The sequence below is a fragment of the Leguminivora glycinivorella genome, chromosome 2 (genome assembly GCF_023078275.1).
Source record: "Leguminivora glycinivorella isolate SPB_JAAS2020 chromosome 2, LegGlyc_1.1, whole genome shotgun sequence".
NCBI classification, from domain to species: domain Eukaryota; kingdom Metazoa; phylum Arthropoda; class Insecta; order Lepidoptera; family Tortricidae; genus Leguminivora; species Leguminivora glycinivorella.
Genome location: NC_062972.1, coordinates 18003512 through 18018859, shown reverse-complemented (window position 1 = coordinate 18018859; position 15348 = coordinate 18003512). Strand labels below are relative to the sequence as shown.

General features: G+C 36.7%; 2 protein-coding genes across 2 annotated transcripts; both read right to left on the bottom strand.

Annotated features, from left to right (window-relative positions):
- Window positions 1-10651: 10651 nt before the first annotated feature.
- On the bottom strand, window positions 10652-13900 carry LOC125242260. Its single transcript, XM_048151003.1, has 2 exons — window positions 13691-13900; window positions 10652-11875 (listed from the first exon to the last, which is right to left on the bottom strand). The coding sequence occupies exon 2, from the start codon at window positions 11813-11815 to the stop codon at window positions 10874-10876; it is 942 nt and encodes a 313-aa protein (XP_048006960.1). The 5' UTR covers window positions 11816-11875; window positions 13691-13900; the 3' UTR covers window positions 10652-10873.
- On the bottom strand, window positions 13887-14991 carry LOC125238689. The gene is made up of 2 exons (XM_048146093.1): window positions 14841-14991; window positions 13887-14560 (listed from the first exon to the last, which is right to left on the bottom strand). Exons 1-2 carry the CDS (start codon window positions 14989-14991, stop codon window positions 13887-13889), a joined length of 825 nt encoding a protein of 274 aa, XP_048002050.1.
- Window positions 14992-15348: the final 357 nt, after the last annotated feature.

The window sequence follows — 15348 nt, the reverse complement described above, 5'->3', positions numbered from 1 at the left end:
GCATAATTATCAACAAGGTTTCCTATGTTTGTTTCTGAGGAGTACTATTTCCGCTTTCTGAAACTTAGTAAGTAGAAACAATGCCAAAACTTTGCTGAACGACAATAGATAAAAGTTGTTATTCCGCGAAAATGCAAATTTTCGACTTAGGAAATACTTTGCTCTGCACGTAAAGTTTTGCGCCTATTTTGCCTTGGCCTTTTAAATACAATTGTAATTATCTATTTAAATTATTTATATTTAGACCAGTTTGGTTACAATTTCACACATATTAAATAACTATTTTTAGGGTTCCGTACCTCAAAAGGAAAAAACGGAACCCTTATAGGATCACTTTGTTGTCCGTCTGTCCGTCCGTCCGTCTGTCAAGACCCTTTTTCTCAGGAACGCGTGGAGGTATGAAGCTGAAATTTATATCAATTACTCAGGTCTACTGTCCCTTGAAGCTGTGAAAAAATCAAACTTCTAAGCCAACGCAATCAAAAGATACAGCCGTTTATGCCGCAAATTTTCGACACTTGCAAGGGAATCAAAACCTACAGGGTGCTTCCCGTGAACTCAGAATCTTGAAATTTGGTACGAAGCAACGTCTTATAGCATAGATAAAGGAAAAATTACGAAAACCATAAATTTTTAGTTACATCACATAATATATTTTTTTTAATATTTTTTTTGTAAACCTTGCAGGTTTGTACGGAACCCTCGGTGCGCGAGTCCGACTCGCACTTGGCCGGTTTTTTTTAAGTCAATATAGACACAGGACGGGGGGACATTAAGACTGGCGGGTTATTTCGACTACTTAATTGTTTTTTTTTTCTATTTTTAATTGCGCCAGTGATGTAGATCTAGAATAAACAATGTTTCACTAGGTAGGATAAAATTGAAAAAAAAACCCTGTAAATGTTTTTTTATTTTATTTTTTATTCTATATTAAAAACCTCACCTTTATTCATACACCAGAGTGCCATGAAACCCTGTCAGGTTTCTGTCGACACTCGATTCGTGTATACATTTTACATTTAATTTGTTGTGATACATAGGATAAATTAAAGTAAATATTAATTGTAAAATTAGTCTTTAAACTACGGTAGCTATACTAAACTTCTTCTTCCTCGGTTCCTCATGGCTGAGGATCGCGACCACACGAGGTCGTTATTTTGCGCACCAAAGCTCTCCATTGATCACGGTCTTCTGCAGTCCTAATAATAGGCGCCTGTGACAATCTCTGGCAGGCTTTCATAACGCTGTCCACCCTTGGTGGATGGCCACTCCCCCGTCCTCCATCCACCATGCCAACCATAATGCGTTTCTCAAGGTTTTCCGGCTCCCGTCTGGCCACATGTCCAAAGTAATAAAGGATTTGTGTGTGTGTGGATTGAGTGAGCACCTTCCGAAAATAAAAAAAAATATGCTGATCATTTAGTAAAAGTTCTAAAACAATTGTAAAACGAATCTCTGAATTTGTAAAAAGATAAATCAAAAGATACAGCCATTAACATGTGCTCACTCAGTTCTCACAAACTACCAACGAAAACAGTGAATATATTCATTTAACATATAATATTTATATACTAACATTTAGTAAAAAATAGGCCAACCTACCTCTATAAATATTAGATCACCTAGTGACGTATTAAATTTTTTACAAATAGTTTCTTATGCTCACTCAATCCACACACTTTTGAAAAGCCGAATTTTGATGAAAAACATAAGATTTAGACCGCTATTATATGTGTATAGTTTAGTAAAAGTGAAATGGGAATTTGTAAAATACAAAACGAACCACTAACGTGTCAGGTTTTTTTATAATAAATTTTTGTAAGTGCTCACTCAGTCCACACGTTTTGAGAAAGTTAAAAATGTAAATATCTTACGATTTGTAGCACCTAAGACACTCGAAAGTACTTCAACATTTAGTAAAAATTTTTACTAAATATCCACCATCTAATATTTTATATTCGTTGTCTGGTTTTAAAGATATTCAGACATAACTTTTCTCATACAAATGTATCAAGTAGGGTGACCACACTATGTCGGCTCCTGATTTTCCCCACCTTCCCATTGTCATATTGAGATTGGGGAGTTTCATTCAATTTTGATAATAGTTTACCGGATTTGTAAGTGGGAGCGAGAAAAGAATAACTATTTCTCGCTCCCACTTACAAATCCGGTACGCTCATCTGTTAGCGCGATTAGATTACCAGGTTCTGGTTTCTTACTAGTGAAGTATTATATTCTTTGTTTCTTACCAATTATTATTCATGTCCTTTTTAATGCTTGCATGTCGATATGGTTATTATATCCTGACGTCGATAAAAATTACACAATACACATCATCACTAAGCCAAGAACATAACCTAAAAACAGTTTGCAGATGGAGAATTAATATGGTATTAGTTTAATATTATCAGAATTGAACGAACGAAACTCCCCAATCTCAATATGACAATGGGAAGGTGGGGAAAATCAGGAGCCGACATAGTGTGGTCACCCTACTTGATACATTTGTATGAGAAAAGTTATGTCTGAATATCTTTAAAACCAGACAACGAATATAAAATATTAGATGGTGGATATTTAGTAAAAATTTTTACTAAATGTTGAAGTACTTTCGAGTGTCTTAGGTGCTACAAATCGTAAGATATTTACATTTTTAACTTTCTCAAAACGTGTGGACTGAGTGAGCACTTACAAAAATTTATTATAAAAAAACCTGACACGTTAGTGGTTCGTTTTGTATTTTACAAATTCCCATTTCACTTTTACTAAACTATACACATATAATAGCGGTCTAAATCTTATGTTTTTCATCAAAATTCGGCTTTTCAAAAGTGTGTGGATTGAGTGAGCATAAGAAACTATTTGTAAAAAATTTAATACGTCACTAGGTGATCTAATATTTATAGAGGTAGGTTGGCCTATTTTTTACTAAATGTTAGTATATAAATATTATATGTTAAATGAATATATTCACTGTTTTCGTTGGTAGTTTGTGAGAACTGAGTGAGCACATGTTAATGGCTGTATCTTTTGATTTATCTTTTTACAAATTCAGAGATTCGTTTTACAATTGTTTTAGAACTTTTACTAAATGATCAGCATATTTTTTTTTATTTTCGGAAGATGCTCACTCAATCCACACACACACAAGGATTTGAGGCAAATACCAGACAAGCGGCAGTGAATTTTAAGTTCCGCAAGGATCGCCGCATTGGCGGCACTAGACTATAGATATACCTACCATATTTTCTGAAACATTTTTTAAAAATAAAAGAGTATTAGGAGTTCCACAAAATCGGTCTTAGGCATCCTAGGAATCCTTTTATAATGCAAAGGTGGTCCAACAATAGGCACGAATAAAAAATGTGACAAAAACCGATGGCAATTCATCTTTGTTTGGCACCGGCCTGGTGGACTGATGTGTTGATAATTTAGTTCGAAATTCTGACAGAATATTTGTATTAGCATCAGAAGCTTGGCTTGCTGCGATAGCATTCTAAATATCTATTTTCCGCAATATTCATTTGTTTTGTATAATTTATATTTCAATCATGCACGTAGTTAGTTTTCATTGAATTTCGTGTAAATATACTTTTATTTACCAAATTTATCAAATTAAATATTTTTTGTAATTATACATATGTTGTATACATACATATAGTATTTGTTGACTTGCTGGAAGTCACGGATGTCAGCTATTTACGAGTATACGACCTCCTTAGCGTTGTACATGGTAAGTAGCCAAGATAGGCATAATTTGGTACATTAGAAGTCAGCCTAGGGCTCCTATTCGATTGTTACACGGCTGATTGCTTGACCCCTGGATAGCTAGATTTAAGGGACCCGTAGGTAGCGGCAGTTTGACCCCACACTCGCATTTTGCCTAAGGGATACGTCTATAAGTTAAAATTTATGGATTTAGCAGTAAGTATTAGCAATCTGCTTCTTTATGTCAGTGCTTTCAATAAATTAAGTATACTTACGTTACGTATAACTGGTTTTAATAGTGATATCATACCTACATGTAAAAAGGAAGAATTTCAGATATCATGCCTACAACTACACTGCAATATTACATTTATAGACTATTTCCAGTTGCATCGACCACATTTGACAGACAAATCATCGTCAAGCAGCAGACGTCTATGGAACTTCCCACACAATAAAATTTAACGAACGCTTTAACGGTGACAGGTGGTTTGATGCAACTGGCCCTAAGATTAAATGAATAAAAAACCAGCAGATATTTTTAGTTTAGCGCTTATATAAACCATGAGTAACTTCGACTATTTTACTGGGCCCAAAACCCCAAATTAAAGAAGGCGTGTCGGCATATTAGAGCAAGAAGAACTGACAGACGGACGAAATGTTATTAGGATTCAAGGTCCCAATTCCAAACGGCTACCGAACGCAGACAGGCATTCGTTTCGCTCGAACTATTATAACGGTGAAGTTGACATCCATGACAACTAAGCGATGTTGGAGCTCACAATAGTGGTTATACTCAAGCAAATGTTCGCCAACGGACATTAAACAACGAGAATAATTATTAAAGGGATTAGAGTGATGGGAATTTAATTTTGGTTCACGCTTCGGTAGGAACGCAAAAAATCGTTTTGGAAACATTTATAGAAGATTAGACGGCCTTTTGTTTTTTTATTTGAAAAATAATCGGCAGCAGTATTCGTATGCATGTCTCTCTCTTTAAATCCTGTTACCCTCTGCTGTGGTGAAGGGCTCGAATAATATTTCTCCATTTACACCGGTCTTGGGCAGTTTGGGTAACTTCCTCCCATCCCTTCGTATGCCTACAAAGGAACTAATGTAATCATGTAACCTAATGTCAAAAGGACTGTCTTCACAGTTTACAAAGACAAAATGTAGTTGTAGATTTATAGTTTAATCTCAAACGAAATTCATCTTTAACTTCTTCTAGAGTAAGGTTAAAGGGTCTTTTTATGAGGTAGGCATAATGTGAAGAATTATACACAGAAAGCTGATTGCATGCTTTAAACGCCGAAAAAAAAATCGCAACACACGAAAATGATGCGTGTGTACGGGACAGCCCGTGGATGGAATGGTCCTTCTAGATGAAGTTCCCTAGGTTTCAAGTCAACAATTCAGGATTAAATTACTTATTTAAATAAAACACAATGTACCTACCTAATTCCTTGTCAGTGAAAATTCAAATTGACCTGACAGTTTCCATGACGGTTGCCGAGATGGGGAGCGCTTTTATTTTGGCGAACAATGGTAGATTTCCTCTATAGTCAGTTAAAATTAACGTGCCTATATTTAAACTAGTTCAACATTTAACTGTTAAATTTAGCATTCCTTCATCTGGCACGAAGTTCCAACCGCGACCAACTTTGTAATTGCAGTGAAACTTTGGATTTATTCCCTGAAATAACGATAATTAGAGCATTCCGTGACACGACGCGATTTGGCTAATGCGACTGTTTTAACTTTATATTTAGCGCTACGGTGCCGGCTATGTCTACTATCATGGAATTATAAACTTATAATTTATTACTCACTAAACTAGAAATCATAGTAGTTTCTAGCTGTTGTCTGGGTGGCGATACCAGGTATGTCACCAGCACATATCTACTGTACCTAAACAAAATACAGATGTAGTACGAAAAGGGTTTCCTTCGTATTTTTTCCGGAAGCGTTCGTATTTGTCATGCCAGTTCAGTCAATGTCAGTGCATCATGTAGCTACTGAGACTAACTGAAATAGCATGACACGTTCCTACGTTTCCGTAACAATAACGAAGGCAAATCTTTTTGCACTACATCTGTAGACTCTTTTATTGTATCTAAGTTGTGTTAGTTGTGTACAAAACAGATAAGAGGTAGGCGTATAATGCAGTGTATGACTATTTCAATATTTTCTTACTTTTTTGCCAGGTACCAAGAGACGAGAAGACAAAAAAATGCTGACATCTCAAATTGAAGGGCGACGAAGGGTAAATGAAATGGGCACCACAAAAAGGAAGCCAATGAGTATAGATACGAGTGTGACACCAGGTAAGATTTTAATTTACTAATCTGCTTGGATACATTTTTTGTTATATTATTATCGCCTTAAATAATTAAGAACAAAATGCTCATCAAATCACGTTTATTTATAAAAGCCTTGAAAAGCCACATTACCCCAGGGTCATGCGCCCCTGACATTGCCATAATTTGCTATTCGGCACCAAACATCACGCGATGATTAGCTAAAACATTATCTTTCTTTGTCGTAACTCGGCCATAATGGGTGTTTATAAATTAGATTTGTGTAAGGTCATTGTTCACGACCCCTGGCTTTTCGGCTAATAGGACGGAACAAAGAATTAGTAACTCGTGCTAAGGTTTTCAAAAGCTTAGGAACGAATACGTGGTCGGTATATAACTACTAAAACGAACCAAATTGGTTACGACATCAGTCAGGTTTTTTTTTAATTTTTGACAATCCATTGCAATGTTTATTTTGTCATATCTTGGCTATTTTTCATTTCGAAAAAAACTAACAAGTCCAGTAATGATCCTGTATCACTTATTTGATTTACCTATTTAAGACGCAACAGGAGGGCTCAATTTTCAATACAAACTCTCGACTATTTCCTCCCTGGATTTTGAAGCTAGAGCACTGATTAATTAATTATAATTATGTTCATCTCTGTCGAACCGTTTTGATTTTATTGATATTTGAATTTTTAAAGACGTTAGGCCGGCCGCGACGCCTTTTTTTTTTTCATTATAGCGCAAAAAAGGTGTGATACTCAAGATTGGCATCAATTAGCCAAAAAACTAAACGGTCCGACACAGTTTATTTGTTTTCCCCTCACTAGCTCGGAAACACGAGTTTTGTCCTTTAATAGCAGCGGGTAAAAACGCATTTTATCTGTGGGTATATTAGTAATTGGTAAATGTGGGTATGCCTAGATTTAAATAAATCAGTCTTTGTCTCGAACTCGTGTTTGACTTACGTGTCCCCTGCTCCCATACATAACATGGCGCAGCCGTAGGATTTATAAAATAAAACGTAGTGAAAGACTAGTAGTATCGATGATTTGTTTACGTGTAGCGAGTTTACGCAAGGCGTAGATAGTGTGTACCTATCGTTGAAAATGGAATCGTTGTTGCCTCCACCGCCGCCATTTACTTTTTTGAACAATGAACAGAATGTTACGTCTGGGAATGTTTCCAAGGACTGGGAGAAGTGGAAAAAATCATTTGAAATTTATTCGATCGCGTGTGAGTTAGAAAAAAAGGACGCAAAAGTGCAAATAAACATATTGTTACATGTAATTGGTGAGCAAGGACGTGAAGTGTATGAACAATTTAGTGACACGTTTGCAGATTTAAAAAGTCTACTTAGCAAGTTCGATTCTTTCTTTTTGTTGCGAAAAAATATCACTGTTCAACGACATTCATTTTTCACACGGGATCAGAGAGAGGGAGAATCGATAGAACAGTACTCGTTCGAACTGAAAAAATTAGCTAACAAATGCGAGTTTAAAGACTTGTGCGATGATTTGGTACGAGACAGGCTAATTTGCGGCATTAAAGACACTGCTATAAGGGAGCGACTCCTTCGGGAACCTACTTTGACGCTTCAGAAAGCGATTGATATATGCAATATAGCACAGATGTCACGTGTGCAAGCAAGTACCATAAAAAAGGAATCGGCAGAAGAGCATGCTTATTACATCGGTAGTGGCAGTTCACAGGACGAAGTTGCAGATGTCCATTTCATGTATCGTCGTGGAGGAGCGGCTAGCCGAGGTCGCGGTCGAGGCGGCTGGCGGGGCGGGCGCTCGCGGGCCCCGCTCGCGCGCCCCCCGCCGCCCGCTCGCTCCGCCGCCGCCGTCGGATCAGCTGAGCGGCGCTCATACGATCGACATGATAACCGTGTAGATTATGGAATACGCGAGGTCTGTGGAATGTGTGGAGTGACCCATGACAGTCAGAGATGTCCAGCTTATGGGAAAAGGTGCTTGCGGTGCAATCGGCTAAACCATTTTTCGCGTGTTTGTCGTGTGTATGAATTGAGCGCCGAAGACAACACCGATCAGGTAATTTATTATTTCAATAATAATAATAGTAGTGCTTGGTCAGTAACAGTAAGCATAAATAATATTGAAATATCATTTAAAATTGATACAGGTGCTGACACAAATGTATTGCCATATTGTTACTTTGAGAAATTAGGATATAAAAAGCAAGATCTTTTGCCTACGTTAGCTAGGTTGTGTGGGTATTCTGGCGGCGAGATCAAGTTATTAGGCAGATGTAACTTAAAGTTGAGACATAGAAATAATGATTATATTTTAAAATTTGTGGTAGCCGATACGGAGTCACCTCCGATCTTAGGCCGAGATTCTTGCCAGGAGTTGAATTTGGTGAAGTTAATACTTTCTGTAGACTCGCAGAAAGACTTGAAAACAATATTTTTAGAGGAATACGCGGATGTATTTGAAGGTATTGGTTGTATGCCGGGTGAGTACAGGATAGCGGTAGATGAAAGTGTACGCCCTGTAGTGCATGCCCCGCGTAAATTGCCTGTAGCTCTTAAGGAACAAATAAAGCTCAAATTAGACGAAATGGAGAGGCAACAAATTATTGCGAAAGTTGAAGGGCCAACTGATTGGGTGAACAGTATGACCGTTGTTAAAAAACCTAATGGGGACTTGCGCATTTGTTTAGATCCGAAAGATCTGAACAAAGCTATCAAGCGGGAACACTATCGATTACCTACAATAGATGAGATAACGGCTAATCTGACAGGTGCGAAATTCTTTAGCACGCTAGATGCAAAAAACGGATTTTGGCAGTTAAAACTTTGTGAGGAAAGTACCAACTTATGCACATTTAATACAGCCTTTGGTAGGTATAAGTTCTTAAGGCTACCATATGGGATTACGTCAGCGTCGGAAGTTTTCCATAAAAAGGTTTTTGAATGTTTTGATGATTTAGGATGTGGGATTTGTTTATTCGTGGATGATTTGTTGATATTTGGCCGCACTAGGGAGGAACACGATACACGGCTTAGAAAGGTACTTGAAAGGTGTAGGCAGATTAATCTAAAATTGAATTTAAATAAGTGTAAATTTGCATTATCAGAGATAAAATACCTTGGACATAAAATTACTCAAAATGGTATTTACCCGGATGAGTCGCACACGTCAGCTATTAAAAATATGCCTAAACCTGAAAATCACAAAGATCTAGAACGTTTTTTAGGCCTCGTGAATTACGTAGGAAAGTTTGTTAAAAATATGTCAGAGAAAACACATCATTTAAGACAATTATTGAAAAAAGATATTGAATGGCATTGGGACAGTTCTCATCAGCAGGCCTTCGACCAGCTCAAGAAATGCCTGACGGAGGTACCGGTGTTACAGTACTTTGATGTAAGTAAACCTGTAGTTATATCGGTGGACTCCAGCAAAAACGGACTCGGAGCGTGTCTTCTGCAAGATAATCTTCCCGTGAGCTACGCGTCAAGGTCGTTGACAAAGGCGGAACAAAACTACGCCCAAATAGAAAAAGAATTATTAGCGTGCGTGTATGCTTGTGAGAAATACTATTCTTACATCTATGGCAAAAATGATGTTACAATTGAAACGGACCACAAGCCATTGGTAAATATAATAAATAAACCAATCGCTGATGCTCCCGCAAGACTTCAAAGAATGCTATTACGATTACAATTGTACACATTTAAATTAGTATACAAACCCGGCCGGTTTTTATATATAGCGGATACGTTATCGCGAGCCGTAGACCCCGCAAGTGTAGGTACCGAGCCGGCGGCCGCCGCCGCCGACTTCGGCACCGATGCGCAGGTGTGCGCTGTACTCTCCTGCAACCCCCTTACAGACACTCACTTTTTACAGTTACAGAAATATACACAGTGCGATGAAGAGTTAAAGTGCATAATAAAATACATAAAACATGGTTGGCCTAGCAACAAAAATAATTGTGATGATTGTGTTAAACCCTATTGGTGTTATAAAGACGAGTTGTCAGTTTCGTACGACATAGTGTGGAGAGGTAACCGTGTCGTAGTTCCAAAGGCAATGCGTAATAAATGATCAAACAAACTTACCGATTATAAGTGATGTTCGATCATTATTATATGAAGTGCTTCGTTCGAAGGTATATAATTTACCATGTAGTATCTTTATGTTACTAGGCAACTTAACGCATTTTTAGAGCTAGATTCCAAAGCTGAAAAAAAAAAATATTTCTTGTCTATGCACAATCTAGCTCCATAGACAACCTTATTTTCATATCATTCTTTTAAAGCTAATATCCTCACAACTCCCAGAGGGTAACCAGTAAAGGACCTAACTTTATTGGTTTGGGTCGGGTGGGTATATATCTTCGAACGAAGCACTTCATATAATAATGATCGAACATCACTTAAGGTAAGTTTGTTTGATCATTTATTATACTTCAGTGCTTCGTTCTCGATATATAATTTACCATGTAGATGTTTAAAGCTGATGGGAGTTGTGTATTGTTGATGGGACTTAATGGTTTAATTGTTCCTCCTATAATTAAACATATTATTAGTATTAATCAGTCGTTTTATTTTCATTAGATAAATTTATATTTAAACGCATGTTTAACTGGTGTTTAACAATTGGTAACAAAATAAAATATACTGCTCTTCTGCAACTAAACTTAAAAGAAAATAACCACTATTAATGTAACTTGTACAAACAAGCACATAATTATAACGTTTAACATTTGTTAATAACGCTTATTCTGCTCTCTTGCAGTTAATATAAACTATCAAACCAAAAAACAAATAATTTTCCTGAAATACTTATACATGTCTAACGACTACAGTCCAGAATCTATACTATTGGCTACAACGATAAGATAGTATTTGCAAAATTGTTTGGGTCTCTAACAATAGGCCTGTTATAAAATTTTGCAAATGTTTGTGATGACCCTGTCCAGCCTGCAGTATTTCTAATAATATCTATAGATACACCTTTAATGCTAGCTGAAGATGTCGAAGCATGTCGAACCGAGTGACTCTTGAAAATATTGGTATCAATTCCCGAGTTTTTTAGCGTAGTTTTAATCCAGCGACTTAACGTGGATGGGGTGGCCGCTTTATATGGTCGTTTTGTTGTAATAAACAAATTGTCGATTGTGTTTCTAATGTCTTTAGTATAATTGATGTAATATTGTAATGAAGCAGCAGGGCAAATTTCTGTCTCCTTATAAAAAGGTAAAGCTAATACAGGTTGAGGACGATCTGGAGCAGATGTTTTTATTAAATCTGTAATATTTATGTGTATTCCGGATTCAAGGCAAGTAATATTACTTATTTTCATTAATGAAAGCGTTTGAACTCTTTGGGCTGTACATAATGCTATTAAGGTAACTACTTTTTTGGTCAAAGTTTCCAAGCTTAAAGAGGAGCATGGGTGCCAAGTCTTTAAAGTATTTAAAACAATGCTTGGATTCCAAGTGGCTTTATATCGAGGCATTGGTGGTTTTGACTTATAAAAGCCTTTAAGAAGTCGTTTTATCCGTTCATCTTTACCTATCCGACTACCAATGATTAACGAAAGGGCAGATTTATGTGAATTAAGCGTTCCGTAAGACGCGCCTTTGTTGAACTGAATTGATAAAAATTGCATTATTTTTGGAACGGATGAGCATAATGCATCCATCCGGTTCTCTTGACAATAATGCCACCAAATTTTAAAAGTGACCTCATACTGCTTCAATGTGTTATTAGATAATGATGCTAGCATAGTATCTAACGAGGCTGTTGGAACTGCTTGTCTTATCATGGCTTGCCTGACAAGATTCCTGCCACCAGGATAAGCTGTTGATGCAAGGGGTGACAGCTCCTGAAAGGGGAGAATAGAAGATATTTATCTGGCCCAAAAAACAACAATTTGGATTTGAGCATTTGGCGCATTATTGGGAACCATGGCTGTGATGGCCAATAAGGCATGACCATAATGCCTGTGGCTTTTTCATGATTAATTTTTTGTAAACATTTTAATATTAAACTGAATGGTGGAAAGGCATAGAAAAAATGGTTTGACCATTTTACTGTGAATGCGTCGATATTTGTTGCATCTGGGTCTGGTTTCCATGCAATGTATACAGGGCACTTAGCATTAGCACGGTTTGCAAAAAGATCAATATCTGGAACTCCTAACTGCTCTTTGATAGTTTCAAACACATTATTACTTAATTCCCACTCTGTGTCAGTATTAGTTCTTCTAGATTCTATATCAGCCTCTACATTCTCTGAAGATTTAATGTAAGAAGCAAATAACCACAGATTTCGCTCTTCACACCATTCCCAAATACACCTAGCGAGCTTATTTAGATGCGGAAATTGAACTCCGCCCATACGGTTAATGTAAGAAATTGCAGTTTTATTATCTACTCTCAGTAAAATATATAAATGGTGTCTATTTTTAACAAAAGCTTTTAAAGCTAAGAATATAGCTAATAACTCCAAGTAGTTAATATGGAAGTCAAGCTCGTCTTGCTTCCATGCTCCATTTATTCTTATATTATTTGTCACCGCTCCCCAACCCGTCCGGGAGGCGTCTGTATAAATTTCTAGGTCATACATATGAGACTGAAAGGATCTAGATGTTTTAAATATATTTTCTGCCCACCATTTAAGATCTAACTTTGTATCTGGATGTAAGGCTGTAGAATTATCATAATTATTCTGATGTTGTAATAAGGCTAGATATTTTTTGTCTTTCTAAATATTTAGTATATACCCATCCATATTGAGTGGCTGGACAAGCCGACACAAGCAATCCTAACAACTGAGCCAAATCTCTTATCACGCACTTGTTAAAGTTAAGAAATTTTTGAACTTGTTTATAAATATGATTTCTTTTCTCTAAAGGTAATTCCATTGTCATGCTGTCTGTATTGTATACAAAACCTAAAAAACTACATGTTTTTGAAGGTTCTAAGACACTTTTATCAAAGTTTATTACAAAACCCAAACATTGTAAAAGTGATACAGTTTGATTTACATTTTCTAAACATTCTTTATAATTGGAACCTATACATAGTATATCATCAAGATAAATTATATTTTTATAGCCTTTTTCTCGTAAATGTGCTACAACAACCCTCATTATTTTTGTAAAAATGTAAGGAGCTACAGAAAGACCATAAGGCAATGCTAAAAATTCATACAACTGGCTATTGTACAAAAAACGCAGGTATTTTCTATCGTTTTTGTAAACAGGCACAAGTAAATAAGATTCCTTAAGATCTATTTTTGCTAAGTAATTGTTCTTATTAATCATTGCAGCCGCAGTCCTATGGTCTTCCATTTTAAAGTGGGCTATTGATATGAATTTATTTAAATTCTTTAAATTTAGTATAAACCTTGTGCTGCCATTAGGTTTTGGGATTAGAAAAACTGAAGATAAAAACTGATCGGGTATTGGTTCACAAACTGATATGGCACCTAAGTCCAGAAGCTTGGCTATTGCAGCGTCCATATCTTGACTCTCTAGTTTTGTACTAGGTTGATATGCTGGTGGAAGGCACGCTTGAAATGGTAAACATTCAAAAGGTATATGATACCCATTTTGAATATGTAATAGTATAGCCTTATCGTTAGTGATCTGCTTCCAGCATTTAAAAAAATGTAATAATCTACCACCATGACATACCGTTATTTCCGTGCAGGTTTTTCTTCCGGTTTGGATTTCTTCGTCTGATTGTATGAGTGGGTCTTGTAGTGGTTCTTGTAGTGGGAGCTCTTGTATGTTTGGCGTTTGGGCCCGCTCCTGTTGTATGGTTTCTGTTGGTAACGAGGGGCCCCCCTGTAGTTTTCCTGATTATATGCAGGTTTTTTATATGTTTTCTTTATCGAATGTGAACTTTTTGAGCATACTTTAAGGCCTTTATTTTATCTGACAGGTCGCTTCCATACAGGTATTCATCCCGTTCAGCGTCTTTAATTAGATCCAGAAATTTTTTATCTAAAATCGGAGTAATTAGTTTTTTTCTTGATTGTGTCTGATTATGATGTAGATCACTTAGAATCTGAGACGCCTCGCTAAGCGTGTTTATGATGGTGGCTCTATCTCCTGTATTGGTTGCTAGAAGGGACAGTGCCCTGTTCAGGGCTGTTATCCCGTGTCCTAATTGTTGTTGTTCCTCGCCAATCTTTTTATCCCGGTTTTTCTGTTTTTCAGAAATTGTGGCCAAAATTTCTGGGTTTAATTTTGGGGCTTGAAGAAGCACACAATTGCTTGGAACCATATATTTTTCTAATAAATGTTGTCTTTCCTTATAATCACCCAATCCATTTTTCAAAATGGGTGACCAGAGTTTTGACAAATCGCCATTTATATTTGGCCCATACTTTAATTTCTCCTTTAACGGTTTTCCGAGAGCTTGTAAAGTGTCACTGTCAAGAGTGACTTCTGCCATATCCACTTCGGTAGGCATATCATTTTCTTGTTGTACGCCCTCGGCTTGATTGACGTCCATTTCTGGCTGTTGCTCTCCCCTTTTGCTAGGGATCGTATCTGCATCTGAAAGATGTAGCGACACGATATTATGTCATGTCTGGGTAAACCCTCTCGTGTGTATATCTCGTATACACCCCGTAGGTAATTAAATAAAAATACGTCAGTGTATCACGTACACCACCCGTATCAAACATAACACGTCAATACGTCTCGCGTACCACCCGTGTAAACAACTTTGTTTGGTAATCGCCATTTTTAGGTTATAAGTTGTTTTGACAAAATAACCACTCTCCACTCATTTTTATCTAGTTTCTGAAAGAAAGAAAGATCAAGCGAGACATACCTGAATGATAATTCGCATCAGAGTCATCTGGCTCAATGTATGACGGCGATCTTGAACGATGTTCCCGTCGCCGGTGCTTTTCTTTTAAACGTTGTATTTTTCGCAAATACTTGTCGATTTTCTTAGTGTCATCTTTCTTACGTTTTGGCATCTTATTGTGACAAATATTTGAGCACTAAAACACTTATTTCACACACAATTTTAACATTTATTCTTCGAGTGACAGCGTTTGTTGCCGCGCAAACGTAAAGAATGATATGAAAATAAGGTTGTCTATGGAGCTAGATTGTGCATAGACAAGAAATATTTTTTTTTTCAGCTTTGGAATCTAGCTCTAAAAATGCGTTAAGTTGCCTAGTAACATAAAGATACTACATGGTAAATTATATATCGAGAACGAAGCACTGAAGTATAATTACAGTAAATATATTGAGATCAGTAAACTAAATAATCTTACGTCAGATGAGGTAGTAGATAAGTTAAAAACAATTTTTAGCCGCCATGGCAT

Coding starts and splice junctions, on each gene's coding strand:
- LOC125242260 (XM_048151003.1), bottom strand. CDS start 11,815: ATGATAAGACAAGCAGTTCCAACAGCCTCGTTAGATACTATGCTAGCA.
- LOC125238689 (XM_048146093.1), bottom strand. CDS start 14,991: ATGCCAAAACGTAAGAAAGATGACACTAAGAAAATCGACAAGTATTTG. Junction 14,561..14,840: donor TGATGCGAATTATCATTCAG/GTATGTCTCGCT, acceptor TACATCTTTCAG/ATGCAGATACGATCCCTAGC.